The sequence below is a fragment of the Manacus candei genome, unplaced genomic scaffold (genome assembly GCF_025592945.1).
Source record: "Manacus candei isolate 608988 ecotype Guabito, Panama unplaced genomic scaffold, ASM2559294v1 h1tg000050l, whole genome shotgun sequence".
Taxonomy (NCBI): Eukaryota; Metazoa; Chordata; class Aves; order Passeriformes; family Pipridae; genus Manacus; species Manacus candei.
In genome coordinates, this window is record NW_026138098.1 from 5,341,386 (window position 1) to 5,368,662 (window position 27,277).

The 27,277-nt window shown below is 40.5% G+C and overlaps 2 protein-coding genes across 13 annotated transcripts in view; both read left to right on the forward strand.

Annotated features, from left to right (window-relative positions):
- PTPRE (protein tyrosine phosphatase receptor type E) overlaps window positions 1-2,019 on the forward strand; it is a 96,936-nt gene extending 94,917 nt beyond the window's left edge. For all 6 annotated transcript variants that reach the window (XM_051801111.1, XM_051801113.1, XM_051801116.1 and 3 more), the window contains one exon: window positions 86-2,019. In XM_051801111.1, coding sequence (XP_051657071.1) covers window positions 86-160 — 75 coding nt within the window. In that variant the 3' untranslated portion in view covers window positions 161-2,019. The remainder of the gene's footprint in view (window positions 1-85) is intronic.
- Window positions 2,020-8,343: 6,324 nt separating this feature from the next.
- MKI67 (marker of proliferation Ki-67) lies at window positions 8,344-27,013 on the forward strand. 7 transcript variants are annotated; one of them, XM_051801047.1, is made up of 17 exons: window positions 8,344-8,472; window positions 9,524-9,637; window positions 11,111-11,192; window positions 11,274-11,389; window positions 11,851-11,920; window positions 12,462-12,540; window positions 13,450-14,931; window positions 15,248-15,486; window positions 16,556-16,958; window positions 18,164-18,279; window positions 19,097-19,268; window positions 19,355-19,489; window positions 20,058-20,879; window positions 20,940-21,400; window positions 22,066-22,132; window positions 22,564-25,587; window positions 26,384-27,013. In XM_051801047.1, the coding sequence occupies exons 2-17, from the start codon at window positions 9,546-9,548 to the stop codon at window positions 26,521-26,523; spliced, it is 7,500 nt and encodes a 2,499-aa protein (XP_051657007.1). In that variant the 5' UTR covers window positions 8,344-8,472; window positions 9,524-9,545; the 3' UTR covers window positions 26,524-27,013. The 7 variants fall into 7 exon arrangements, with proteins under 7 accessions (XP_051657007.1, XP_051657008.1, XP_051657009.1 ...); XM_051801048.1 differs by having other exon boundaries at window positions 20,058-20,819; window positions 20,880-21,400; XM_051801049.1 differs by having other exon boundaries at window positions 20,058-20,819.
- The last annotated feature ends 264 nt before the right edge of the window (window positions 27,014-27,277 follow it).

The window sequence follows — 27,277 nt, forward strand, 5'->3', positions numbered from 1 at the left end:
ATTTATCATTGGGATTTGCAGATGTCTCAATGTACTGAGACAACACAATCCAAGCACATTTTGATGTGGTTTTCTTGTTTTTCAGGAACAGTATGAATTCTGCTACAGAGTGGTACAAGATTTCATCGACATCTTTTCTGATTACGCTAATTTTAAATGAGAATTCTGCCTTATTTTTTAATTTGTCTGTATAAAATGTTGTATATTCTGTTAATTTATTCCATGTCATTTTGGTTGTTGAGTTTACTGTAAATACAATGTTGTGTTTGCTCTTAAAGTTGCATTTGCTGTACAGAGTTCTTTCTTAAATATAAATATCTTCTAAAGGGAAGTAAAATGTTCCTGTACTGTATACATCTGTAAGATGGGATAGAAATCTTTATTCTAAATAAGAGTAAATTCACTCTTGAGGGTCTATTTCTCGAGTTTTGCCACTTATAAATATTTATCAATAATGTTATGTCCCAATTCTTGAAGCTTTTGATGGATGATTTACAGTTCATACTAAAAAAAAAAAGTCAGTCGTGGTACCTATGTGTAAACATATTTTGGCCATAAATTTCTCTTCACCATGAAAATAGTTATTTATTTTTAAAGGCTGTTTTTAACAGCCTCCAGATCGATGGCAGTTTGATTTTGAGTCTTGCTGTCCATAAAGTGTAAACACAGATTTGAATTTTTGAGTTAATATACCTTTCAAAATCAAGTCATTTTGTTCTTTCCTAAGTTTACCACTATTTTGAGAATATTTTACGTATGGTAAGAGTCTATTTTGCAGCACCTGAACTTATCCACTCAAAGAGCAAGGCCAGAAATGGAGTTAAAGCTTCTCTTCTCTATTTACAGGGGCAGAATTTCCCACTTCTTTTAGCAAAGGCAAAAGAGATAAACTCTTATTGCTTGATGTGATTAAGAATATTGGTAAGAATTGGAGAAAACATTTTACTAACAGTTTAATGCCAGAAACATTGTGTTGAAGCAAAAAGTTCTTGCCCTCCCATATGTGTTATCAAAAAAGGACTGTTCTGTTTCTCTAAAGGGGGTGTATGATTGTGTACAGAGATATATTTTTAATGGAAGTACTACTGATAATAGAATTGGTGAAATAACATTTCAAAGTTTTTATTAGAGCCCTGAACAGGAGGTTTGGGGGTTAGAAAATCCAGAAATCACAGGGCATCCGAATGTTGAATAATTCAAAAGTGGATCTTTCCCGCTCTTTCCAAGGCACCTATGACTTAATGAGCACAAAGGAGGTGAATCTGTACTTTAATTACATAATTAGTATGCAATTCTGTCTTGTCCAGTTGGGCTTTTTTGATGCAAACATAAAAATTATTTCAAATAAGCAGCTTCCACTGAGCATTTCCCTGCTACTCCTGCACTATATTATCCCATTTCTGATATAAATCACGTTGTACCAGTGCCAAGGGAACAGGAAGGTGTCCACACCTCTCCTTCCTTGTCATGCTGGATGGAAAAGCTGCAGGTTAGGAATTCCTAAGCTATTCCCACGCTGCTTCTTGTCTTCCCATCGATGCACTTCTGTATTTATTTGTACAGTGAATTTTGCACTTAAAAAAAAAAAGATTGTTGAAAGACTAAACCTTTGTTGTGAGTCTCTATGAGAAGATACACTCAAGCCACAGTGTTGAGTAATGGAAATGAGCTCTGAGGAAGTTTCCATTTACTGCTGCATGCTGAAAGTCCATCAAAATTTACAAAAGCCATCAAATAAATTCAGTGTGGACACAGTGGGGGTTTCAGAATGATAGTTTGTAGCACAGGGAGACTGAGAGGTTAAATGAGGACGGAGAATAATGCAAAGAAATTCCCATTTTCCGATCCTGATGTCAGGATCTTTCCAGGCATTTAGTTTGGATAGTAATTTCTCTGTTGGACAGATTTTGGGGTCCCTTGAGTAAAAACTTGGATTGGAAGTTGTCTCAGTGCAACGGTGATTTAGTGTGATGTTGTTGGGGTCTCACAGCCCTCACAGCAACAGGAGCTGCAGCACAACAACCAGTAGTAGGATGGAGTTAAGCTGAAACTTTAAATACTCAGTGGGTACTCAGATTTTAGTTGATAACCGTATTCAGATTTCTAGGAGGAGAGAGAAATACCTAAAATATATTTCAGGAGTCACAACTAAAGCTCCATAATGAGTTTTTTATCATTTGGAAAGCTTTGCTTCCCAGTCCTTGTGTCCGGCCTGATCCCTGGGGAGCTGTGTCCTGGTGGAGATGAATTTTCCTTTGAATTCCCTTACATTGCATGGAATGGCTTTCAAAGGCCAAATAGTTGGATTGGAAGTTGTACATTCTGATCTGTCTGTGGTTTTGGTCACTGTGTGACTTGACTGTCGATGTGTTCAGATTGGTTCCAGTTCACCTCAGCATTTAAGCTTCACAACATCTTTATTCCACAATCCATGGGGGTTCCACGGGTTCCATGTTCCTGGAGCAATCCCTTAAGTGCTTTGCTGAATTGGGCCTTAATGAAGAATGCATATTGTAATTACAGTGTTTTTTAGGCTATTTTTATGTATCAGTTTTTTAAACTTTTCAAACAAGCCTGACCACCCATGTTCAGTATTTTGAAATGTTTTCCTTTCCCTCATCCCATTTTCCATGTAAAGTTATGGAAACTTTTCTGTATAACCAAAATGTATTTAATTTGTCAAATCTTTATAATATATGGATGTATTATACAGTTTCAGCTCTTATTATTTCCTTTTATTACATTTCTAATTTGATCTCGCTGTGTTTTTAATGCCAGTGAATGTTGCTGAATTATTTGTACATGCAAATCACAGGATCTAATACATTCTGATGCAAGAACAAAGCTTCCTTTTTATTCTCAAACTGCATTACTTCCTTTAAATCTTTGAATTTCATTCCTCTGCTGTGGGTTCATTTGAATTAAGTATTCTAAAAGAGTTGAAATCCATTATCTAGATAAGTATTTTCAGTGCTTATCTGCAGCTGGATGTGGGGAATATTCTGGTTCATGTTGGGGCTGAACATAACGAGTGTAGAAACTCATGGCAGCAGCTGAAATCCAGGTCTTTCCAAACTCTCTGGATAAGTAGGATCTGACAATGCAGAGCTTTGACATGTCTTTTAAATATAGTGAAATAATACAGTGATAAGTTATGGTGTCATACCAAGATAAAAATAGTAGCTAAACTTTCAGGTATGTTGACAGTTCACTGTAGTTAACAACAATTTTTAAATTCATTTCCACAAGCTTTATATTGGACATCTTGCTAAAAATAACCAAGAAGGCCCCGCTGCTGTAACAAGGAGGGAGGTTTGAGTAAACCAGGAGTAACCGTGCTCAGAGATTACAATCCTGATGTCAAGCTTTATTTGTCAAGTAGGATTTAATGAAGCAATATTTCTGTTGGACTCCTTTGGCCCTGTACACCCAACACCTCCCATCTGGGAGGCACCTTTTCACTGTAGGTAATTTTAGGATTATTGTTTCTACAGTTGTTTGGAAGAACTTGTACTCTGCATGTCCCTCCTGTGCATTGTTATAACATTTGCAAATGATAAGGAAACGGCCTCAAATTGTGCCAAGAGATGTTTAGATTGGAGATTAGGGAAAATATTTTCAGGAAAATGGTTGGAAAGCATTGGAATGGGCTGCCCAGGGAGTCCCCATCCCTGGAAGTGTTCAGAACACGTGTGCATGTGGCACTTGAGGACAGGGGTTAGTGGTGACCTTGCTGGTGTTGCTGGTTGACACTTGGACTTGGTGATCTTGGAGGTCTTTTCCAAACTTAACAATTCTGTGATTTGAATTTTCCATTACATGTAAAAGCTATCAATTTTAACTTTTTAAAATAATTCCAGGTGAGCTGATAAAATGTTTTGTGTGATTGGATCTTGTCCTTTTAGCAGCTCTCAAGATGCACAGCTTGAAGTTAGCTTGGTGTGAGGACAGACAGATGCCTCTGGGTGGTTTCAGAAAATAGAACACTCTCAAGTATTAAGCAGCTATTAATTAATAATTTTTAATAGGAATAAATATTGCTAACTGTAATTATTGATTACTACAGCTCTGCACAATTTCTGCAGTGAACATATAGATGTTCTTATACTGCACTGATGGTAAAGTGTTTTGTTTTCATTTTTTTTACTTCTAAACATTGCAAAGAAATACCATAAAGACCTTGTACTTCTTTATCTTGTGAGAAAGATGATTCTGGTTTTAGAAACTCAGCTTTTAGTGAAAAAAACCACACTTGAATTATAAACTGTTCATGAAATATATTTATTTCAGTGGGTTATTTAAACAGTGTAAACTAAGGCAGATCAAAGACATGTTTGTTCTGTTTAGGGCATATATATCAAATCCAAGCAATGCTTTGCCTAATACAGAAATTATTCAATGCAGAAATTGTTCAATTGAGAATTTTTCAAGCAATTGAACTTCACTGTGAGTGTTCTTCATCTGAGGTATTAAAGGATTAGGTTGTAATTTAGATCCTTTCATAAGAGCTTTGTTCTAATGACTTTTATACATTTTCTGTGCTGCTTTGCACAAAGTAGGGGAATTACTGAGTTATTAATCAAGTTGAGACTTTGCCAAGGAAGTTCTTTCCATAAATAATCATTTTATTCTTTAACCTGTTTCCATTGCATGAAAGACTGTTCCAGTGTTTCCCTGAATGTCACACTCAAACTGTCCATAAACTTTGAACAAAAGATCTGTGCTGTGACTTCTTTCCAGTTGGGTGGACACAAAGAAAGGAAAACTCTCCCAGTCAGGAAGATCTTGAGAAGGAATTATTGAGCACAGTATTTTCTAGTTGAGATTTTTATAGTAACCTTGTCCTTCCAAAGCCTGAAGGGAGCCTGACAGGAAAGATGGGAGAGAGACTATTTACAGGAGCCTGAAAGGACAGGACAAGGGGCAATGGCTTCAAAGTAACAAAGGGCAGGGCCAGATGGGATATTGGGAAGGAATTGTTCCCTGTGAGGGTGGTGAGGCCCTGGCACAGGTTGCCCAGAGAAGCTGTGGCTGCCCCATCCCTGGAAGTGTCCAAGGCCAGGTTGGATGGGGCTTGGAACAGCCTGGGCTAGTGGAAGGTGTCCCTGCCCATGGCAGGAGCTGGGACTTAAAGTCCCTTCCAGCCCCAGCCATCCTGTGATTCTGTGATTCATGGATCAAGTAGAAGTTGTCTCCAAGGAAGCAGCACCTGAAATAGCTTTCCTCCCGTGTTTTTAAGTACTCAGGTAAAGTATGTACTCTATACTTTAATTTAGATTGATTTCATTTGCTGAATCCAGTGGAATCTTTCCTTGGTCCTAAAAAAAAAGTGTATAAATGGCTGATTCAGGCGTGCAAAAGGACTGACTGGGTGATGCAAAGCCCCTCTTAAGGTCACCCTTAGGATTAAAATTGATCTACTGAAGTTGATTGCAAAACTCTCTGGATTTACTGACTAAGAATTTTCCTCCCAGATCAGGCACATGGTGGGATTTCTTGGGATTGTCCTGGGCAGGGCCAGGAGTTGGACTGGATTATCCTTGTGGCTGATTTTGTAATCCTTTGGAATTGGGAAATCTTACACAGCCCCAGACCATGTCCAGTCCCAGGTATGGACTGAAAAGCATTAATTTACATTTAAAAACTGACATAATTTTTATGTGTCATTGTGTCATTTGCTCCCCAGTCATCTTTCCTGGCTTTGGAGCCTTTCTGTGCCTATTGAAAAGCTGCTTTTCAAGATGGACTTTTATTACAGGAAATAGAGATTTTGTTTAAAAATATTAGTGCTTCCCATAATGATCTTTCCCAGTTTCTTTCCCATAGTAGTTTATTATATTCTTTCATAATTTTAAAGAGAAATGTATTATTTCAAAGTATTTCTTAAATGTGGATAGAAACAATTTTAGAAAATATATCCTATTTGTTCATAAACTTATGCAGATTCTTCCCACATAAAATAATTTGTCACAACGAGTTTCTATGCGTGAGTACAAGCATTCAAAAATCTTGGGTGCAATAATGTGTCAGTGCAATAAACTCTTCTTTTAAGAGAGAAAATCTATTGCAAAACTTTAAATTTTCAGGCGTTCATCACACAGTAACTCCTCCTCTCCAGATTTGCCTAAATATTGATTTATTTAATACCTATATACCTTATAAAAGCCCCAATTTAGTAAAATTTTTAACTGGAACTTGTGCTTTTTATTTAAAAAGCAGTGATGCTACAAATCTGTGTGAACTTCATTTAGGGCTTCCAAACCACCGGTTCAGACACTTGAACAAAACAGGATCTTCACAGGAGCAATTAAGATGCTGATTTTAAAGGAAATTCAAGCACTGACTTAAAATGAATTATTTTTCTCCCCATTTTTGACAGTTGACAATTTTAGTTCAGCATGGATTCAGGTGTATTTGTCAGCTTGTGCTCCTCCTAAATTAAATGTTCCCAAATTAACCCAACAGCAAATTTAAGCCTTGAAGAAAATGCCTTTTATTTTTTCCCCCTCCTGTAAATCTCTTTTTGCAAATATTTGTACAGGTGCTATTTCAGAGAGACAGATCTAAAGCCGGGCTTAAAATCTGTATTATAATTTGTGTTTCCCTGTAAGTAGTGCTGTGTTTGCAGGGACATTTCTCCCAAAAGCAGTGACAGTAAGTGCACTAAGAAAACACTGTAAATCATGTCAGAATATACAATTATTGGCATTGGGGAAATTTAGTTAGTTAGTTTGATCACATGTGGGCTGGGAGAGACTGTAATAAATTCAGCTTTCAAAGAGTTTTACTGGTATAAACTGTTTGGTTTAGATACAGCATTCAGGAATAACTGCTCTTGTAGAGACCCCCAGGAAGGATCTGACTTTAATAACTCTGTATTAGCAATTATACCCAATTAGTTATCCAATAGAATCCTGATTTTTGAATGTTTTATATCTAAATTAAAGGTTGTCCAGTAGAATAAAGTTATAGTGGAAAGCTGAAACAATAGTAAACTATTATTATTATTATTATTATTATTATTATTATTATTATTATTATTATTATTATTATTATTATTATTATTATTATTATTATTATTATTTCCTGACTTAATATGCTGAAGTAAATTAAAATCCCACCTAAGCTTATAAAATAGACTTCCAAGTAATTTAATTAAAAAGAAATAACATTTAAAAGGTTTCTTATATCTGTGTCCCATCCAAAGTACCCTAAAGCCATCACACCACATAAACTAGTCTTTGAGGCAAGCTAGATAATGAAATAAAATAGTAGTAATATCAAGAGTTCTGCTTTGGGAAAAACTGGTTAGGGGAATTTTATCCCCTGAAGCACAAAAGGCTGGATGACCTTTCTCCCCCTGTATCTCTTTCCCTCACACATGCACAGAACTTTAAGTTGGAATTAAGGTCCCCAGATTGCATATCTCAATAACGTGTAGTTTTATTATTGTTATTGTCATTGTTTTTATTATTCTTATTGCTGTTACTGTTATTACAGATTCAAGTATGGGCACAGGTAGAGGTACAGGCACAGGTTCAGATACAGGTTTAGGTTCAGGTATGGGCAGAGGTTCAGATACAGGTAAACATACAAATACAAGTTTAGGCTTAGGTTCAGAGTCAGGTTCAGGAACAGATACAAGTAGAGATGCACGTACAGATGCAGATACAGGTACAGGTTCAGGTAGCAGGGAGGGTACAGGCACAGGCTCAGGTACAGGGATAGGTACAGCTACAGGTACGTATGTGAGCACAGGTTCAGGTACAGGCATAGGTATGGGCACAGGTACAGATTCAGGTTCAGGTACAAGTATAGGCACAGGCAAAGGTGCAGGTTCAGATGCAGGTTCAGGTAGAGGAACATGTTTCATTTACAAGTTCAGATACAGGCACAGATAGAGGTACAGGTACAGGCACAGGTTCATGTACAAGCACAGATACTAATATGGGTACATGTTCATGTAGAGGCACAGAGGCAAGCGCAGGTTCAGGTTCAAGTACAGGTTTATGTTCAGGTACAGGCACAGGTAGAAGCACAGGTTCGCGAATAGGTTCGGGCACAGGTACAAATGTAGGTGGAGGTTCGTGAACAGGTACGGGCTCAGGGACAAGTGCAGGTTTATGTACAGGTCCGGGTTCAGCTCTCCCCCCCGTGAGGGTGCTCCGGAGGCCCCTCAGCGCTGCTTCCCCCGCCCTGAGGCGGGAGCGGCTCCCGGGGGGCGGAGCCTCCGTTTGAACTCAAACCGCCTCCGCCGCTCCCCATTGGTTCCGCCGCGCGTCGCGCGCCGCCCCTTCCACCAATCAGAGGCCACCGCGCTCCTTTTCAAAATCTCAACCGTCATCAGCTGGGTTCGTTTCTCCTTCCGCCCGTCGGGCACCGGGCAAAGCTAAAAGAGTCCGGGGGCCCGGTGCTGCCTGTCGCGGACGGGCGGGCTCGGGGCGGTCCCTTAGCCACGGCGGCCGCCGGCAGGTGAGAGCGGCGGCGGCGGCGGCTCCCGCTTCAGTCCGCCTGCGCGGCTCCCGGGGGCTCCGTTTTGGTGCGCGGCGGAGGGATACACCGAGAAAATACCGGGGGGGAGAAGGGCACAGGGGCTGGTGCGCGCGCGGGAAGGGCTCAGTCGGGGCCGCGCCGTGACGGGAGAGGGGGGAGGGGGAGGCTCCGCCACACAGGGCCCTCAGCGGCCGCCAGCGCTCCGAGCGAACCAGGTACGGCTGGGCCACAGGGTGAGAGGCCGGGGGGAGACCGGCTTTGGGGCGAGGGGGGCCGCGGGGAGGGGTCAGTCCGCATGACACTTCCTGCTCGGTGGCTGCCTACCTCGCCATGATGGCTATTGGCCCCTCCTGGGGGTTTATTCCTCCCTTCCTCGGTGTTCATGTGCCCCCGCTGGTGGCTGTGGCCGCCCGGAGCCCGGGCTTGTAAATTTTGGCTTGTAGGAAGCGGTGGGTGCTGTGAACAGGGTGCTCTGAGTGCAGGACAGCGAATATTGTCGTTCCCCGCAAGGCACAGGCAAAGGGGACTCCTGAGGGCACTGTCAGGCTCTCCCCAACCTGGGGCTTGCTGTCAACAAGTGTTTTATCCGAGCAAAAAATTCCAGAAGGGTCTCTCTTAACTGCCCTTAATTCCCTTGCTGCTTTCAATATAGAGTATTTTTATACAGGCTCCTTTGAGGATCGCTTGTGCTTCGTGACACTCTCATATCTATACGTGAAATAACGCAGGTTACCTGAAAGTATATAAGAAGTGTATCTGGTTGTGCAGATGGGTTTAAATCAGTTAAAATCCATTCCTCCTCCTTCTGCTTCAAGGGCTCTGGTGGGTAGCAAATACTTCTTAAATAAGTGAAATAGTCTGACTTTACATAAACATATTCCCAGTTTTCCAGACAGGGAGACACATGGAAACAGCACTGAGGTTCTTCTGTCCGTTGGAGTATGTTGAACAAAAGTAACATATAAAAATGTACATCAATTTACTCTCATAAAACGTTATTGGGATAAATAATCTGGATGTTCTTTTCCAGGTAAGGTTCCCTACATTCCAAGATGCCGCGCTACGGGAAAATTGTTGTCATTAAAAGGAATGGGACCGATGGAATTGTTTTTCCACTCACCTCGACTTCTTGTTTATTCGGAAGGTGAGAATTTGTTGAGCACTTGCACACATGGAAATAATGAGTGATGTTTTCCTGCAGATTAGATCTTTTAATACTTATTTGCAAAAATAAATGTTTATTTGTGAATGATGCACAGGGGAGAGAGGGAAGGTGATCCTGGACTAATTAATTGTAGGACCAGAAAGTTAAACTTCTTTTTTTGTTATTGCTTTTTGTCCTTTCCTTGCCAGAACTACTTTTATCTATCTATCTATCTATCTATCTATCTATCTATCTATCTATCTATCTATCTATCTATCCATCTATTTATTTATTTTAAGCTTCTGACCAAAGGAAATCTGAGGAAGGGATTAAAAGTAATCCACAACTGATAAACAGGTGATGAGATTGTCTTACCTAGAGGCAGTTTCCAGATAACTGACAAGTGAAAATAAATTTTTATTTACTTTTTTGTACTTCAGAACCTCACTAATGCAAGATGTCAACCCAAACTAGAATTAGTATTAAGAATTTATACCTCCTTCTCCAGTCTTGAAACTAACTTTGACATGCTCACTTGAGTGACAGTGGGTTTTGAGCTTGATCCACATGTTTTACATTGAAAGATAAAATTAATACACCCAAATAGGATGTATGAAGACTTGACCATATCATCATCATCGTGATCTTACTGTAAATAGGCTGCAAGTAAAATATTTTTGTTTCTCTTAAACTAAGCCTGTTCAGTGCTTTACTGACTGATTATATTACCTTAAATAATTGTAATTATTCAGTCCAGAATCTCATCCCATGGTGAAAGTCTGTGAGAAGCACTGCAGGGTCGATGATACTGTTTTTTGGCGGGAGCAGAGCTGCCCAGACAGGTGATAATTAATGGTGCAAACACTAATTTCAAGCAGGTACAAATTTCCCCAAGTACACTCCTTTTACCAGGTATTGTGCACAGTAGGTGCTATGTTTCCTGACTAAGACCTACAGCACATCAAAGGCAATAGAGGTTAGCTTAAAAAAAGGACAGACAGGGAAACTCTGTACACTTAGAAACATGTTTTCCTTCCCTCACAACTTTTAAGAAGGTAAAAGTACTTATCCAGGTGAGGCCAAAGGTCCTACTATCTGTTCTCAGGTCAGTAACAAAGGGCTAAGACAGAGCTTAAAAGCATGTGCTGATATTGTATAGAAATATTCCACAAGTCTTGGGGAAACTTGGGAAACAATTTCAAACCACCAGCTGTCTGTTGTAGTCGTGCCTCTGCTTGTTGTGATCGGCTTTTTGGAAGGTTTGGGTATTTCACATATTTTTTCTGACACAGATTCTCTGAAGTATGAGCTGCTATTTTTTGCCACACTTCGAAGATTTGAGGTAGTAAATTTTCTTCCAGTTTTAGAAATCCTGCTTCTGTACAATTATTAACTAAAATATTGGGAAATCCTGTAATTCTAGAGCAGGTTTTTCTGTGTCTCGTGTGCAACTCCAACTGTATTTCCCCCCAGGAAAACAGAGTGTGACATCCGCATGCGACTGCCCTGGGTCTCCAACGAGCACTGTAAAATCGAAATAAATGAGAACAAGGAGGTAAGATCTGCATGTTTTCATGGAATAAGCATTGCCTTGTTGCATCTCAGCAGGCCACTGAAATATTTGTTCTATTTTCAGGCAGTACTGACTAATTTGAGCACAGTAAACCCCACACAGCTGAATGGGGTTTGCTTTGAGCAGCCTGTTCCTCTGAAGCACGGGGATGTCTTAACTATTATCGATCGTTCTTTCAGGTGGGTGCCAGTGCCAGACTGTTCATTAATTGATCCAAGAATGTAACTTCATGTAGTTTATTTATTTCAGATTTCTTTACACTTGATTTCGTATTTCTTTACTTGTTTATTACTTAATCCAAGAATGTAACTTAATGTAGTTCATGTCATATTTCTTTGCAAAGTCTTACAGACTGTTGTCAGAAGACAGGATTGCTTGAAGATTCTGGGTTTTTTAATCACTTATGTTAAGCTAAATCAATAAAGATAAAACTGTCTTCAGAGATTGTTTTGATTTTGTTTCCAGTGTAGTCAGTTTTGGGGATAAATTTAGCAGTATTTTTAAGTTGTTAAAGCCTTTACAAGTGACTTGTGTATTGTTGGGAGGGGAAAACTATTTCTCGGTCTTTTATCTTAGTAATGGGAATTTAGTCATCAACTCTTTGACAAAAAATGGGTGTATTTTAAAATATTTCTTTCAGATTTGAATATCCTCTCCAGTCAACTCCGAAGAAGAGGCGTTCCAGGTCTCCAAAAGATGAAACCCTGCAGGTAATTTTGTGGCCATGGGCTTTTTTGTTACAAGTATTGGTATTACTAGTGAGGCAGTATTTTATTTCTTTGTTCTATTTTCTTATTAGGAGTAACTTTTCAGCCCTAAACTACCTTTCTATCTGAAAATACAAATAAACTCCTTCAGATAAGTGCTTGAAAAAATTTAGTGATTTTTCGGCTTGTCAGTTTTTGCTAATAGATGATTAATAATCTATGATGTTACTAATGCAAGCAGAGCTATAAATCTTCCACTAAGTCTGTTAAGAAGGGGAGATTGAAATGTGCTGGTTTATATTCTTATGCTACAACTGCTTTTAGAGCTAATAATGCTAAAACAAGACAAATTTCTGCTCTGGGGCCTCAAACGTATTGGTCAGTGTTCTTAAATATTGAAATACTCTGGGATTTCATTTGAATACTTTTAAGCCTGTTTAGTAAAAAATGTGTATACTTCTGTAAAGAGTGTTTTTCAATGTACAGTTAAAAGCTGAACTGTAAAGTACTTGTTGCTGGGCTGTAATATTGTACAAATTTACAGGTTCTTCATGTTCAGCAGGTGGCAGAAGTGGAATTATTACACAAACAAACTTCAGGATCTAAAAGTCTTGGTGCTTCAGGTTGGTACCTGTTTTATGGGTTTTGTTTTCTTGTGTCCCCTTGACTGCATTCATTCTTAGCATAAGAAGAAAAACAAGGTTAAAAAGAAGAAAAAAAGGCATTTTAAGACTCTTGAATTTGACACCACCTTGCTGTGGCAGTGACTGTCTCATTATACCTACATGCACTGATTTCCCAAATCTACATCCTGCCAGGAGAAATCACTGAATTGCATCCTGACATATGGGCAGGAACAGCCTGGCATAGGCAAAATTCACAGATATTACTTTCAGTGATTTATGCACATTGAGTTTGGAAAGGAAGGTCAGTTCACCAGCTTTGCAAGTGCAATACAAATGTGAGTTGAAACTGGTATTTGAAACAATTTCCTGTTACATTTTACTTTGCAGAGGCAGCAAACGCTTAACATGTGGCAAATTCACCTTTTTGATTAAGATTTACCTTGCAGTTCTCTGCTATATCTCTTTTCAGCAAGTATTCTTTCCTAATAAGACACTGAAATAAGTATAAATTTGGGTATACATATTGAAGTAATTGTTTACAGTAACTGCTTCATGTAGAACCAGAAAAATTTGGAGCTTCCAAGTCTAATAGTTATAGCCCATGAAGGGGTTAAATGCCAGGACTTTACCTTCCCATCCTTCTTGTCTTAAATAACTTCGTAAAGATACAAAGTTTTTTGGGGAAGGCTTTTTATCTACAGATGGGTTTGATTTTTATGACAAATATTCCAGTTTTAAAAGCCCAGGCTGTTTCCAAGTGTTCTATTTCAATGGACCCTTGTTGACTGTCTTGGGAGAGGAATGGAAGGAATTTTTAATCTGTATTTATGGAACTTATATTTGTAGTTCTGCAATTTATAAGTCACTTTCTGTATTACTTTTTGTTTTGCTTTGCTTCCTTTATAGATAATGCTGAATGTGAAGAAAAAATTGCCAATGAAAATAAACAAACCACAGAGGAAAATGTATCCAAAGCTTTACCTGTCCAACCAAAAACACCCAAACCTTCACACAGAATACACCAAGTTATTAAAAAGCAAAATGAGATGTCTCCCTTTACTAATCTCTATGAAAAGCTGAAACATGAGATGCAAATGAAAAAATCTCTGCAGAAGGGAAATGGCTCCCAACAAGCTGCAAGAGAAGGTGGAGAGAGTGTTGTGCCAGAGCCAAGTGCTCAGATTTCATCCCCAGGTTGTGATCTGGGCAGGCTGAATAAAGGAAAAGAAAGAGGCAGAAGTGGAAATATGGAAGAATGTGTAATTGTAAGAAGTGAAGTGAACCACTCAGGGTTTCAGCAGCTGGCAGCTGGAGGAAGTGCTCCCAGGAGGAGTTTTCCCAGGAGGAGTTTCCCCAGAAGTCTTCAGAATTCTCTTTCGCAGGAGGTGTCGAGAGATACCAGTCAGAGTCACTTGCAGAATCCTGAGGAACTGAGTACACCAGTCACATCTAAAGGTGCCAAGGTTACTCCCAGCAAGGAGAATGGTGAGAATTCCCTGTTTTCACTGCAGCAGTGCTCCATAGAACGCTTGGATTCTTCAGTTAGGGAGAAAATACACATCTCTACGACTCACACCCCAAAGGTTTCTGAAGCAGATAAACATGTGCTGTCCACACCAAGGCCCAGGAGGAAGAGCCCTCGGTCTCCTTTTGTGTCTCCTTCCAAGGAAATCACTGGAATGAATCCTGTGAATGCTGATACTCCAACCACCTGCCGGCGTGTGTCACTGAAACCCAAGTGTCTGTCAGAAATTCCAGCTGAAACTCCAAGGGAAGGTTCAGACATCACACAACTGCCTTTCCCAGAAAACAAATCCATGAAACAAAGACGAAATAGCAAGGGACGCCCATCAGGAACACCTGCACAAGAAGTGCTGAAGGAAATCAGTGATCAGGTAAACTTTAACTCAGAGGTGGGACTTTCTGAAAGTCCTGCTGCTTTCTCCAATTCCAAGAGTCCCAGAAGAAATAGCAGGCAAAGTAAAGAATTCTTAGACAAAAGTGTCCATACAGAGACACTGGCTTCAGAAGAGTTAATGGCATCTCCTGCTGGACAGACACCTGGCTCTGGGAGGAAAAGGGGAAGGCCAAGGAGCTCTGAGAGGAAAAGGGGAAGGCCAAGGAGCTCTGGAATGCTGACTGAAACAGCACTGGAGACAAATACTGTGCAAGAACATCCTGGTAAGACTAGAGACAGAAAAGAAAGTGGAACTCCAGCAGAGCTGGCCATGGAGGGGCTTCACCAGAAACAAGACTTGGAAGATGCTGGTGATATCAGACCACGTGGGCTGTCAGCAAAGAGAGGTTCTGGAAGTGCTCCTATGCTGGAAGACAACAAGGCTGTCCCAGAAACAAATACTTCTGGCCTGTTGGGTGGAGAAGACTCAGGTAAATACATTTCATCCACTGCTTTGTTTTTATATTGAGAAATTCTTAAAATACCTTTCTGAGAATTTTAACACTTACATAAAATATAGAACCAATTGCTGACATTAGTTCTAAAATATGTAGTTATATTTGATCATAACAATACTCCGTAACATAATTAAAGTTTCCTCAATTAAATCTATTTCTCTTTAAGGTAAGTTCCCATCTGGTTTGTTTCCAACTTCAACATGCACAAGGAAACACTGTTTTCCACGTGGGTTAAAATGTTGACTTGGATGCTTAGATACATAGAAATATTTTCAATTGTACTTTTTAGGCAAGACAAAAAGGTTGTCTCAGAAGAGGAAAAGTGATGATTTGCTCCTTCAGACTTCAGGAAAAAGAAAGAGAGTGTCTTTTGGTGGCCATCTGAGTCCAGAACTGTTTGATAAAAGTTTGCCTCCCAACTCTCCCCTTAAAAGAGGAGCTCTTCCTGCCAGGCTGAGCTTGCCCTATGGAACCTCACCTCGTGCTGTGCTGAAAAAGGCTCAGGGATTGAAGCTCTTCACAGACCAGGTAAACTTTAAGACTTCTCAAGTTGCTAAGACCATTACTGCGAACAGAACTTATAAATTCTATTTTTTTTATTCTACTATTTATTATAATTATTTCAAAATTAGTAGCAAACCTTGTTTGATGTATGTTGGTGTCACAAATGAGTGTTTTAGGACACTCAAAAAATCACCAGCAAAGGCATTGGCAAAAGCAGGTTTATTATGAAGTGAAAATGCAACAAAGTTCATGGACAAGGTCACTTTGCAATTTACTGGATGGTTATAGCACATGGAGAAAAATCAGATTAAAATCAATCAATTCGAAACTGAAATCTATGTAAAACGATCCAAGTGGAGGCCGGGCATGGAAAAAGGGTAAAGATGGGAAAGGGTAAGAATAAAAAGGACTAACTAATGGGATATCCATGCTACTTAATCCTCCTGATCCAGTCCCCAGGATACCAGTCCCATCTCTCCCTGAACCTTTTGGAGAGCTGAGGGTCCCTCCATAGGACTCATCAGAGGATGGAGACAGGAATGCTGACCAGGCAGGTTCAATTATTATTCTGCATTGATAATTCCAGTGGTTTGAGAGACCACGAAGGATTAAATAGCACTTGTTTCTGTGGATTTGATGGCATAGGATCAGGTCTCAGAAATCTGTGAAGAGGAGCTTTCACCAGTCCTATCAGGAGCCTGGGAGGTAGTGGGATGTATTGTGAAGGTTAAGTTAGTTTTTATTGTACCAGTACACATTGTTACAGTTGTGGGTACCTTACACTCCTTCCCTTTCCATACTTGGTTTCAGTGTGATGCATATTTGGGTTTAAGGGCAGTTATGAGTTACCACAGAGATTGTTACAGATGAAAGAAGTGAGGGTTTCAACCCTCAGTGGGTTGAGCTTGTTGATATCTGTGCCCAATTTGGTTCATTCTGGCCCTGGTTGCTTCTATGATAAGGGTAAGCAATCCTTCAGTGGACAACTTGATCTTCAGTGGAGATGTGCTGAAAAACTACTCCATTAAAAAGAAGAAAAAATCCATCTGTGCTAATTTTATGTTGTTGGTTTTGTTTGGTTTTTTTTTACCAGGAAAAACAGATCTCGCAAAGAAGTTTGCCAGCCCAGAAGTCCCCAGCTGCCTCCTCCCCTTCCTCAGGGAAGGCAGCACCTCAAGTCCCTTCAGGCTCTCCAGCCCCTTACAGAAAAGGGCGTTTCTCCATTTCCCAGCTCCCGGTGCCACTCCCAATCCCAGAGGAGAAGGATTCTGGTGCACAGGACCTGAATGCAAAGGAGAAAAGCGGTGTGAGAGTGAAAACACCTCAGTCTTCCCCCATTAACCAAGATGACAAAACCTTTGCATCACCTACACCTGCCAAACCAACCAGAAGTGCCCAAGTGGGTTTGAAGGGCACTTCCACGAAGAGAAGGAGCGGGGCTGTGGGAGTTCTCCATGCAAAGAGAAGAAGCGGTGCCTCCAGTGCTAATTTATTAGGTTTGTTTCAGCAACTGCTTTGAAATATTCATTTTAATGCTTTAAAATACAGAAACAAAACTGAAGTAGGCTTGTTTTGTTATACAGAGGCCACCAAGAGATTGATGTGTCTTCTGACAACTGTTGGGCTTGTTGGAAGCAACTGGGAAGTGCAAAATGTTGCATTTTCTCGTATTCATAAAGCAAACTTACTAAAACATCTATTAACTCATGTTTAGAACACAAACCTTAACGTTCAGAAGTTGAGAAATGGTAAAATTAGCATCCTTTTTGCAAGGTTAGTTTCCAGTGCTTTTTCAGATAATTTCTTGGATGCTTGGTACTTTTCTCTGCATCCAGAACACCTTTGCAATGACAGCTTTTCAAAGTTCTTTTCATTTACAGACTTACACAGCAATTCTGACAGGTCAATAGTAATATCCTTTTATTTAGGAACAGCATTCCTATTTTATTTTTACTTAAATAACTGATTTCTTTTGTATGATCCCTGTTTTCTCCCAGCTTTTTTTTTCCGAATCAAAAGAGGCAGATATCCTACAAACTTCCAGCTTCATTTATTACACAGCTATAACTAATTCCCTGATCCCTCTGTTGTGTACAGAATCATGCTGGGATAAAGGTAACCTCACTCTGGGAATTTTTGGAATGTGTCATAAGGAGAAGGTGATACAAGAGAAATTATGAAAACTGTGTAGATCTAAATGCTTTAAGCAGTATAAATACGGTTTCCTGCCTATGAAATTCCTCAGGAAGGTGGTGAAAGACAAGCTGGATATGCTCTACTTCTAAACCATTTCTCTGATGTTAAATCTCACCAGAGGAAAGCTCATGGATAACAAATGAGTCTGAAAGGCTCATGGCAAGTTTTTTTGGGAAAAATTCTCTCCTTGCTAAAAGAGTGAGTATGGAACTGGGTCAGTGTTTGGTTCCAGGATCTCACATCTCTTTGACACTGTGTGGAGCTCATTGTTTTGTTGTGGAAAGTCATCCTGAGGAAACTTGGCCACTTGTTGAATTGGGGTTTTCCAACTGGAAATGCTTCAGAGAGCACTTTTGGTGGTGTCAGATGATACAACAACCACTTTCTTGTGCCTGACTGCATTGGAAAATCATAAAGAAAATCAATTGGAATCATGAAGAAATAATTGTGAACTTCCATTTAAAAAGCTGAGAGTTAAAGTGGTTATTTCTCCCTTGCTTTCTAGTTGCAAAATCTTGGGCAGAAGTGGTAAAGTTGGGTGTTGCAAGACCACAGTCAAAGACTTCTAAGAAAAGTGTCCGAAGAGGAAGACCCCCAAAGAGGATAAACCAACCACCAAAGGTATTCTTTTTCTTTTTCATGGTCACTTTGTTTTCTTGCATGGCTACCAAACAGCTTGGATATATTTTGCTACAGAAGCTGGAGGCTTCTGAGCTCTTGCTGGAATGTTGATGCCTTTGTCATGGCATGTAAGGAATGTAGGTTTTGTTTAAAAGGAATCATAGAATCGTTAAGGTTGGAAAAGACCTCCGGGATCACTGAGTCGAATATTTGAGCAATAAGATCCTCAGTAAAGACCTTGAACAGGATTGTGCCCAAAACTGATCCTTGGGGAACCCCATTAGTGACCAGCCACCAACTGGAGATGGCACCATTCCCCACTCTGGGCCCAGCTGTTACACCAGTTCTTAACCCAATGAGGAGCACACCTGTCCAAGCCATGGGATGCAGCTTTTCCAGGGGAATGCTATGGGAGATAGTGTCAAAGACTTCACTGAGATCCAGGTAGATAAATCCACAGTCTTTTCTTCATCCACTGGGCAGGTCACCTGGTCATAAAAGGTCAGGTTGGTCAGGCAGGACCTTATTTTTCTAGGCTGAGCCTGCTCCTTGTAGTCCGGTATGTGCCATGTGGTCACACTGAAGTTGATCTGTTCTAGGACCATCCTGAGTGCCAGGATCAGGCTGATAGGCCTGTAGTTCCCTGTGTCCTCCTTCCAACCCTTGTAGCTGGTACTGGACAACCTCCAGTCACGTGGGACCTCCCTGGTTAACCAGGACTGATGATGAGTGATGGAGAATGGCTTGGCCACCTCTTCTGCCAAGAAGAATCTTTATTTAATAACTCTTATTTTTCTGTTTCCTATTGCCTCTGCAGACTCCAGAGAGGAAAATAAAAGGTCACTTCAGCACAGGTCATGCTGAGTCACCTGCTACAATAGTTGTAGGTAGAGCTTACTCCACCACGCTCAGATCAACTGGACGCGTCCCTAAAGTGGTAAAAAATCCCGTCCTGAAGCTCAACATGAATATGGATGAAAGCTTCACAGGTGAGGTTTTAGTCTCTTGCTCACTCTGCCACTTGTGTAGTTCTTGTGTCAAAACATGTGCTTACTTCTCCAAATACAATTTCTAGGAGTGCCTGAAATGTTTCAAACTCCGGAAAATAAGAGTGAAAAAACATTACCTTTGGCTGCTGCTCAGAGTGCTGATTTTACACCAACCTGTGCTGCAGGGGACATTTCTGACTTGCACACCCCTGAAGAATCTGGTATGTTTGTAATCTAAAAAAAAGGGATAATTAGGGTGTAATGTGTGGTAGCTGTAGTCTCAGCCTGGGCAGACCTAAAAGTATTGAGATTATCACTTGAAAAGGGGCAGAAAACATGAATTTTCTGTCCAGCCTGTAATTATTTATTTTTTTGGCTGTCAGCATCCCCTAGGAGATCAAAGCCTTTTAATGTCCAAAGCAGTCTGTTAGCCTCTCACCTAATGGGACCCTTCGCTTAACAGATTCACTGAGACAGACAGGACATTTGATACCTATTTACAAAAGGACTGCACAGAACAGCAGTAGGAAAACCCCTCAGGTTTCTCCTATGAATTATTTCGGCGTCGGCAAAACTGTCAGCACCTAAAAACGGACTCACTCGAACAGTTCACGAAGTAACATGTTTATTAATACAAGTTTGTGACAATGTCTGGGGTTCACTGTGTATCAAAAGAAAATTTTGTAGTTCCAGTTAATTTCTGTGTAGGCGATTTTCTTATTCATTCTATTCGTATGAAATTTAACTGTTGAACTATTGTTTATTACATAAATCTACTACTTATTTCAGGAGAGATGATGGTGTCACCCTTAAATAATTCAGATACTTCAGAACAGAAACAAGAGAGTCCAGGCATTTGTCACTTGCTGAGAGAGAAGTCATCTCTAAGCTCTGTGTTTGATGAAATATCCACAAAAACTCCTGAAAAAAGAAAATCTGTGCAAGAAGATAATATTAATGTGGATAGTTTATCAATCATTCCAGAAAGACAAGAATCTCTGGTGAAATCAGGAAGGAAAAGAAGGACTCCAAAGCAGAAGTTGGAGCCAGCTGAGGTCATGTCAGACATCAAGCAGCTTTTAAGGACCCCAGAGCAAGGGTCAGAGGCAGTAGAGTTCTTTTCTGGCATCAAGCAGCTCTTGAAGACCCCAAAGCAGAACACAGAGCCTGAAGAGGCTTTGTCAGGCATCAGGCAGCTCATGAGGACCCCAAAACAGAAATTGGAGCCTGCAGAGGCTTTGTCAGGCATCAGGCAGCTCATGAAGACCCCAAAACAGAAATTGGAGCATCTCTTGAAGACCCCAAAGCAGAACACAGAGCCTGAAGAGGCTTTGTCAGGCATCAGGCAGCTCATGAAGACCCCAAAACAGAAATTGGAGCATCTCTTGAAGACCCCAAAGCAGAACACAGAGCCTGAAGAGGCTTTGTCAGGCATCAGGCAGCTCATGAAGACCCCAAAACAGAACACAGAGCCTGCAGAGGCTTTGTCAGGCATCAGGCAGCTCATGAAGACCCCAAAACAGAAATTGGAGCCTGCAGAGGCTTTGTCAGGTATCAGGCGGCTCATGAGGACCCCGAAGCAGGAATTGGAGCCTGCAGAGGCTTTGTCAGGTATCAGGCAGCTCATGAAGACCCCAAAGCAGGAATTGGAGCCTGCAGAGTCTTTGTCAGGCATTAAGGAACTGCTGAGGACCCCACGGCGGAAGCCAGAACCAGTGGAGGACCTGTCTGGCATTAGGCAGCTCATGAGGACCCCACAGCAAGAGCCAGAACCAGTTACAGATGAAGTTGCCCTTAAAAGGTTGCTGAAGACTCCAGTACAGAAGAGGGGAGCAGTAAAAGGCATGGCAGGTGTTACTTCAGTCCAGAAAACCCCAAAACAGAAATACCCACCAGTTGAAGACATGGTTGGGATCAGCCGCATTTTCAAGACACCAAAGGAAAAGGTTCAACCCATAGAAAACATGTTTGGTATCAGCAGATTGGTGAAGTCTCCCAGACAGAAGAATCAACCAGTTGAGGATTTTGTGGGGCTGCAAAGGCTCATGGCAGAGCCCAGGCAGAAACCTTCTGATGGTGAAGTGGACTATACTGGAATGACAGAAATGTTTGATACACCAGAGGAAATGGAGGTAAAATTCTTTCCTTACCCTTTTGGAAGGGATGTGTTTAGACTTCGAAGCCTGTGGCTGAAATGAATTCTTAGGCCTCCTAGTATGACTTCGTGTATCTTGGAGCATTTTATAGACAGCTGCCTTTGCCTGTGTTAATATGTATTTTCTTTGAGGGGGCCCTGTGTAAGAAGCTCCTGAGTTTGCTCTGAGTGACCGTTCTGACCTTACAATTCACAACTTCATCACTTGTGTCATTTGTGAATTTTATTGGTGCTGATTTTCGTGTTCTGTAGATAAAATGTTGAGTATCACTGGACTTAGTGCTTATAACTACAATAAAACACTGCAAAACACTCAATTTTTCTTCAATACCCCAGTTTCCTTTGAGCACTCATTTAGACACTTGTCAACCAATAGAGTTAATGTCACTTTTTAACTCTGCAGTGTTTGTTGTCTTTCACTTTAAAAACTGCTACACCACTTTAGATGGCAAGAATTGTTTGCTACATTTGTGTGCTTTTGTCAGATACATAGATGGAGTTATAAAATTAGTTGATTTCATTTTTAGGGAAAAGGATTTGCCAAGAATTTTTACAAGTATTGCTATACATTTTGTATTGGTTGGCTCTATAATTTCCTGTCCTGTTAGACAGGCATTTATTGATTATTGTTTATTCCCTTAGGTCAGATCAGTAATGGATTCTCAGCAAGATTCTGCACCTCCTTGTTCTAATTCCAGTCATAAACGTGGTGAGTACACTTTGTTTAGAAGAATAATGAACGTAAAAAGTAATACATGTTACCATGAAGTTCAAATCTTGTTTAAAGCTCTCAGTGAGCTCTGCTAATTCCTGAGCTAAGATCCTTTTTCCCTTGGAGACAGGTGAACATATTAGTGTGAAAAACCTGATGTTAAGGTTTCCACTTCAGATTATCTTCGCAAAGACTTTCAAGAGCATAGTTGAAAGTAATGAAAGATGCCTACCAAATAAACCAGAGAACTTTGATCAGAAGCCTGGTCTTTTCATGTAGGAATTGGTTAAAATATTTCTTTATTTTTAAATTAAGATACTGTGTGATTTGTTTGAGAAAGGTGACTGTTAATAAAATGGAAACTCACAGATACTTTGATCAGGCATAGTAATGTCTAACTTTTCTTTATACTCTTTGCCCTATTCTAGAAAATAAAGGAAATACTTCCCAGGGTGAAGGTTCTCCACAAAAGGAATCAACTAGTGCAGACCAGTCTTCCCAGAGACCAAGAAGGGGCAGGCCAAGGAAGACTGTCCATCCTGCTACAGCAAAGGAGAGTGAAAAGGATGTGAATTTAAAAGAATTGCAAAGTCTGGATGGCTCCAGCACCCAAGAGGAGATGGGAGCAATCACACCTGAAAACAAAGGAAGAGGAAGGAGAACAAAGCGTTGCCTACAAGAAGTTGTTCTAAAGCACTCTGATCAGGAACCACATGGAGCTACTCAAAGACCAGGAAGAGGTAAAAGGAGAGAACTGAAGGAGTTGAAACATCCAAGTGAGACTCTTGAGTCTTGTGTTGAAGGTTCTTCAGTGCTACCAGAAGAGCCTGCAAATATGAAACAACCTTTGCAGGAGTGTGGCGTCGATGACATGTTAGAAACTGGAGATGATCCAGGCAAAAAGACAGGATCTGGTAGCATTCAGAAGGAAAATTGTCAGCTGCAAACAGATGTAAATAAATCTGATAGCAAATCTAATAACAGTGGTATAGAAGACAGTGAAGAAGTGCTTCTGTCACCCAGGAAAAGGACCAGAGGAGTAGAAAACACAGAACCACCAATTCCACCTAAAAGAGGACGAAGGGCTAGAAATGACCAAGTTAAACAAGATCCTTCAGCAGAACTTCATGGAACAACAAGGAGGCTTCGTAAAGACCCACCAGCAAAGGTCCTACAAAGAGATGAACAGACTTTTGACAAGGATCCTGAGGCTGTCACAGAAAAAGAACCTGAAAAGGGAACAAAACTTGAAGTACAGGTAACAGAGAAAAGTGTTAAGTCTTTAAGAAGTACTAGAAACAGAAAGCACTCAGCTGAAGGAAAAGCAGACGCTTGTGGGGTCAGAGTTGATGAAAACACACAGAACATTCAGAAAACTGAGGAAACATCAAGTCAAACTGAAGCACAACCACACATCAAGAATGAGGTGGAAGTATCTCAGGGATCTGAAACAGAAAATGCTCAGGAAATTACAACAGAGGCATCTCAAAGATTAAAGGCAGAGTCACCATGTGGTGAGACAAACAAACTGCCAGTCACTGCTGTGAACTTGGAAGCAAACAGAAGGGCAGCACAGGAAACAAACAGGACGAGGAGCAGGAGAGGCAAAAAAGACTCTTTGGAGCAAAAGGCTGAGGAATTTACTGAAGATGGGAGCAGCCTAAAACTAATTCCTTCTAAGTTTAGGTCAGACACAGAAGCGGATGAATCTCTTAAAGATTCTTTGGGCTCTGTTTGTGTCAAGAACACATCCCAAGTCACAAAAGACCAGAACAGCCCAGCTGCCATGTCAGTACCTGCTGCAAACAGTGACAGTCTTGCTCCTGGCCATCAAAAATGGGCAAGAAACCAACAGGGAATACTTAAAGCAAAGCAAACTGAAATCCTACAGGAGAATCCAGCACAAAGAAACAGAACAGTGTTTAGAAGAGGTAAAAAAGTTAATTTTGAACTTGGAGAAGGCAGTTCCAAAGAGGTTGAAATAAAAAGCAGTTTACCAGGGGATGCTGAAGGAATGACTGACAACAGTCAACATGAGAATTTGGAAAATCCTTCACGAGTGAGGAGGGGCAGAAGAAAGCAAGTTGATTCCATTCCACAAACAGCCAGTCCTGCCTTTATGGAAAAACAAACATTAACTGCAGATCACAGTGAAGGTGAGGCTTTTGTGAAGGAGCGAGATGCAGCTCTGGAAGGTACTCCCTGTTCAGTAGAAGCCAATCCACCGAGACGAGGGAGAAGGCGAGAGGTTGGTGCAGCATCACAGACATCGAGATCTCCTTCTGTCAGAACGAGACGTGGGTTGCTGGAAGGAGATGATAAAAAAATGACTGTGAGGGAAGATGAAAATCCAGCTTTGGGAAATAAAACTTCTCAGGTAAAAGCAAATGCATCAGCAAGGGACAGAAGGAAGAAGATTGATCTTGCAGCAGAGGCAAAAAGTTCAGCTCCTCTCCAGAGAAAATGTGGCTTGTCAGAGACTGATGCTAAAGATGGGGGAGCTAATGAAGAACAAAGTGTGCCTTTGGAAACAGTGTCCTGTGCAGAAGAGAAACCATTAGGAAGGGGCAGAAGGAAAGAAACTGCACTGGCATCACACACAACAAATTCCATTCCTCTTAGAGGGAAACGTGGTTTGCCAGCGGATAATGGTAGGGAAGACACGCCCAAAACAGAACAAAACATTCGCTTAAAAACTGATGATTCATCTGTAAAAGAAAATCAACTGAGAAAAAGCAGGAGGAAAGAAATTGCCCTCAAAGAAGCCACAAGCCCTAATCAGGGGGAACAGGTCCCATCAAAACAAAGTGGTAGGAAGAATAACTATAGGGAAGCAAAAAAAGTGAGTTTGGAGAATTCTTCCCAAGAAAACAGGGATCTTTCAAAAGAGAACTTGAGGCAAACAAGCGCTTCAGTGGCTGGTAGTTCCACCTCACTTCAAGGTCTGCCAGAAGATAGTAAGGATGGAGCTTCTGAGGAACAGCAGAGCAAACTTTTGGAAGGAGCTTCACCTGCAAAAGAAAATCTGTCAAGAGTGAGCAGAAAGAAAACAACTTCTTCCGCATCTGAAGAAACTTCTACTTCTCTCAGGGAAAAACCCAACCTGCCCAAAGGCAGAGGGCAAAAGAGGATTCTTAAAGAAGCTGAAGCTACACCTCTAGGAAATAATTCATGCCAGGGAAGAACAAGGCAAGTGAGGAATAACAGGAGGGCGGTACAATTCACATCAGAGGCAGCTACTTCTACTTCTCTCCATGAAAACAGTGAGTCGCCTGAAAATGGAAATGCTCTGGAAACTGAGAATTTGTGTGTGGCATCCACTGGTTGTGAGGGCAGGAATCAGTCTGGAAAAGGAAAGGAGGGGAACCCTGTGCCACAGGCAACGTCCACTTCTCGCAGAAGGAAGTGTCAGCTGCCAGCAGATGATTCAGCACCCAAAAAACTAAAATCAGGTGAGTGAGAATTTGCTTTCTCTTTTCTAAGGGTGGCAAAGTTATGTGCAGATACAGCAATAATATGTGCAAAGCTCTGTGGGCTGAAATAATTTGATCATTGAATCAGAACCATTCAGGCTGGAAAACATCTCAAAGATCCCAGGTCCCTCAGCCACTCCTGGTGCTCCAGACTTTTCCCCAGCTCTTTTCCCTTCTCTGGACACGCTCCAGCCCCTCAGTGTCTTCTTGTGAGTGGCCCAAACGTGGACAAAGCACGTGTGCCTCACCAACTCAACACAATCACTTCTCTGCTCCTTTTGGCCACCTAAAGTATACCCTGGAACTTTCAGCTTAATGTGATATAGCTTAAAAACTACCATGATGCAAATATTATCAAACAGACATTGAAACAGAAATGACAGCGACTTTTTGGAGCTCCGTATTGAGGAATTTCCTGCCATAAAACTTAGATTTTCATGTTTGCAGGACTTTCCTTGGGTGTTGGTGATGTTTTAGTTTTACATTTCAGTGGAAGGAATTTTACCTCAAATGGCAGCTAATTGGTTTTGGTGCTCTCATTAATGTTAACCTACTTTCAGAAATAGCTGTAAATCCTCAGGGATGCAACTTAAAGGATATTGGATGTGCAGAAGAATGGGGTTTGTATCTGGTTTGTTGGATTCAGAGATGTAATCTTTAGAATGTTGTCAGTAGGGACATTTCCATTAAAAACAGTGGAAGTGAAGATCAAATTTTGTGTGAAATGTTTGGTTGGTGATACAACTTTACAGTTAATTTTTCTGTGTATAAATAGGGAATGCTGAAAACGGATCACTGGGAAGAGGAAAAAGGAACAAAACTAAGGAAGAACTTGGGAAAGAGAATGTGAGGGCAGCTCAGACCTCTGGAGTCATGGACAGGAAGACAAGATCCAGCACAAGAACAAGGAAATAGTTTTAAGAGTCCCAGAACAAGTTTTTAAATCAATTCAGTCATTCAAATTCCAGGTGTTTTTTTTGTCAATGTGAATTGATTTGCACTCAGATTTTAAGCTCAGATTTTGATAATTCAGTCATTCCTTTATAAAATGTGTTTCTTACTGTGTTTTTTTAACAGCTTTTTCTATGTGTGGTGGTTCCTGAACCAGGGGTGCTTGTGCAAAGCTGCAAACATAAAAATACATTTTATTAGACCAGTATTTATCCAATTTTTCTATTAATTAGTACAGCAATCAGGAAGCCATATTACTGCCAGGTGAAGCTATTTTCTGCTTGAATTTTCATATGCTTAAGTTTTATTTTTCATTAGAGCTCTGTAAATATTCTTTAAAAAACTATAGTTGTATTAGAACTATTATACTGAAATTTTGATAATTTTTTTCTTCAAAAATTAAGTTCTTTTTACTGAAAAGTGGAGATTTGCAAGTCATTAAACTTGTAAACAATTTGGGACTTGTGTGTTTGGTGTTCCTATGAGTAGTTAAGAATGTATAATTACTACTGTCTTCTCTCAGGTTTATTTCAAAAATTCCTTCTCTCTGGTGTGGTTTGGAGATGGTTTTTAGGATCTTTTATGAGTAATTTGTCTTTGAGGCTGGTGGCTTCTTGTTAATTTGTTAAATGTAGAAAGAGAGAAAATTCAGCCTGGACATGGAACTTCTGGGGAGTTTTTAGACCTGAATTAAAATCCTGGAAGTTTCTGTGGTCTG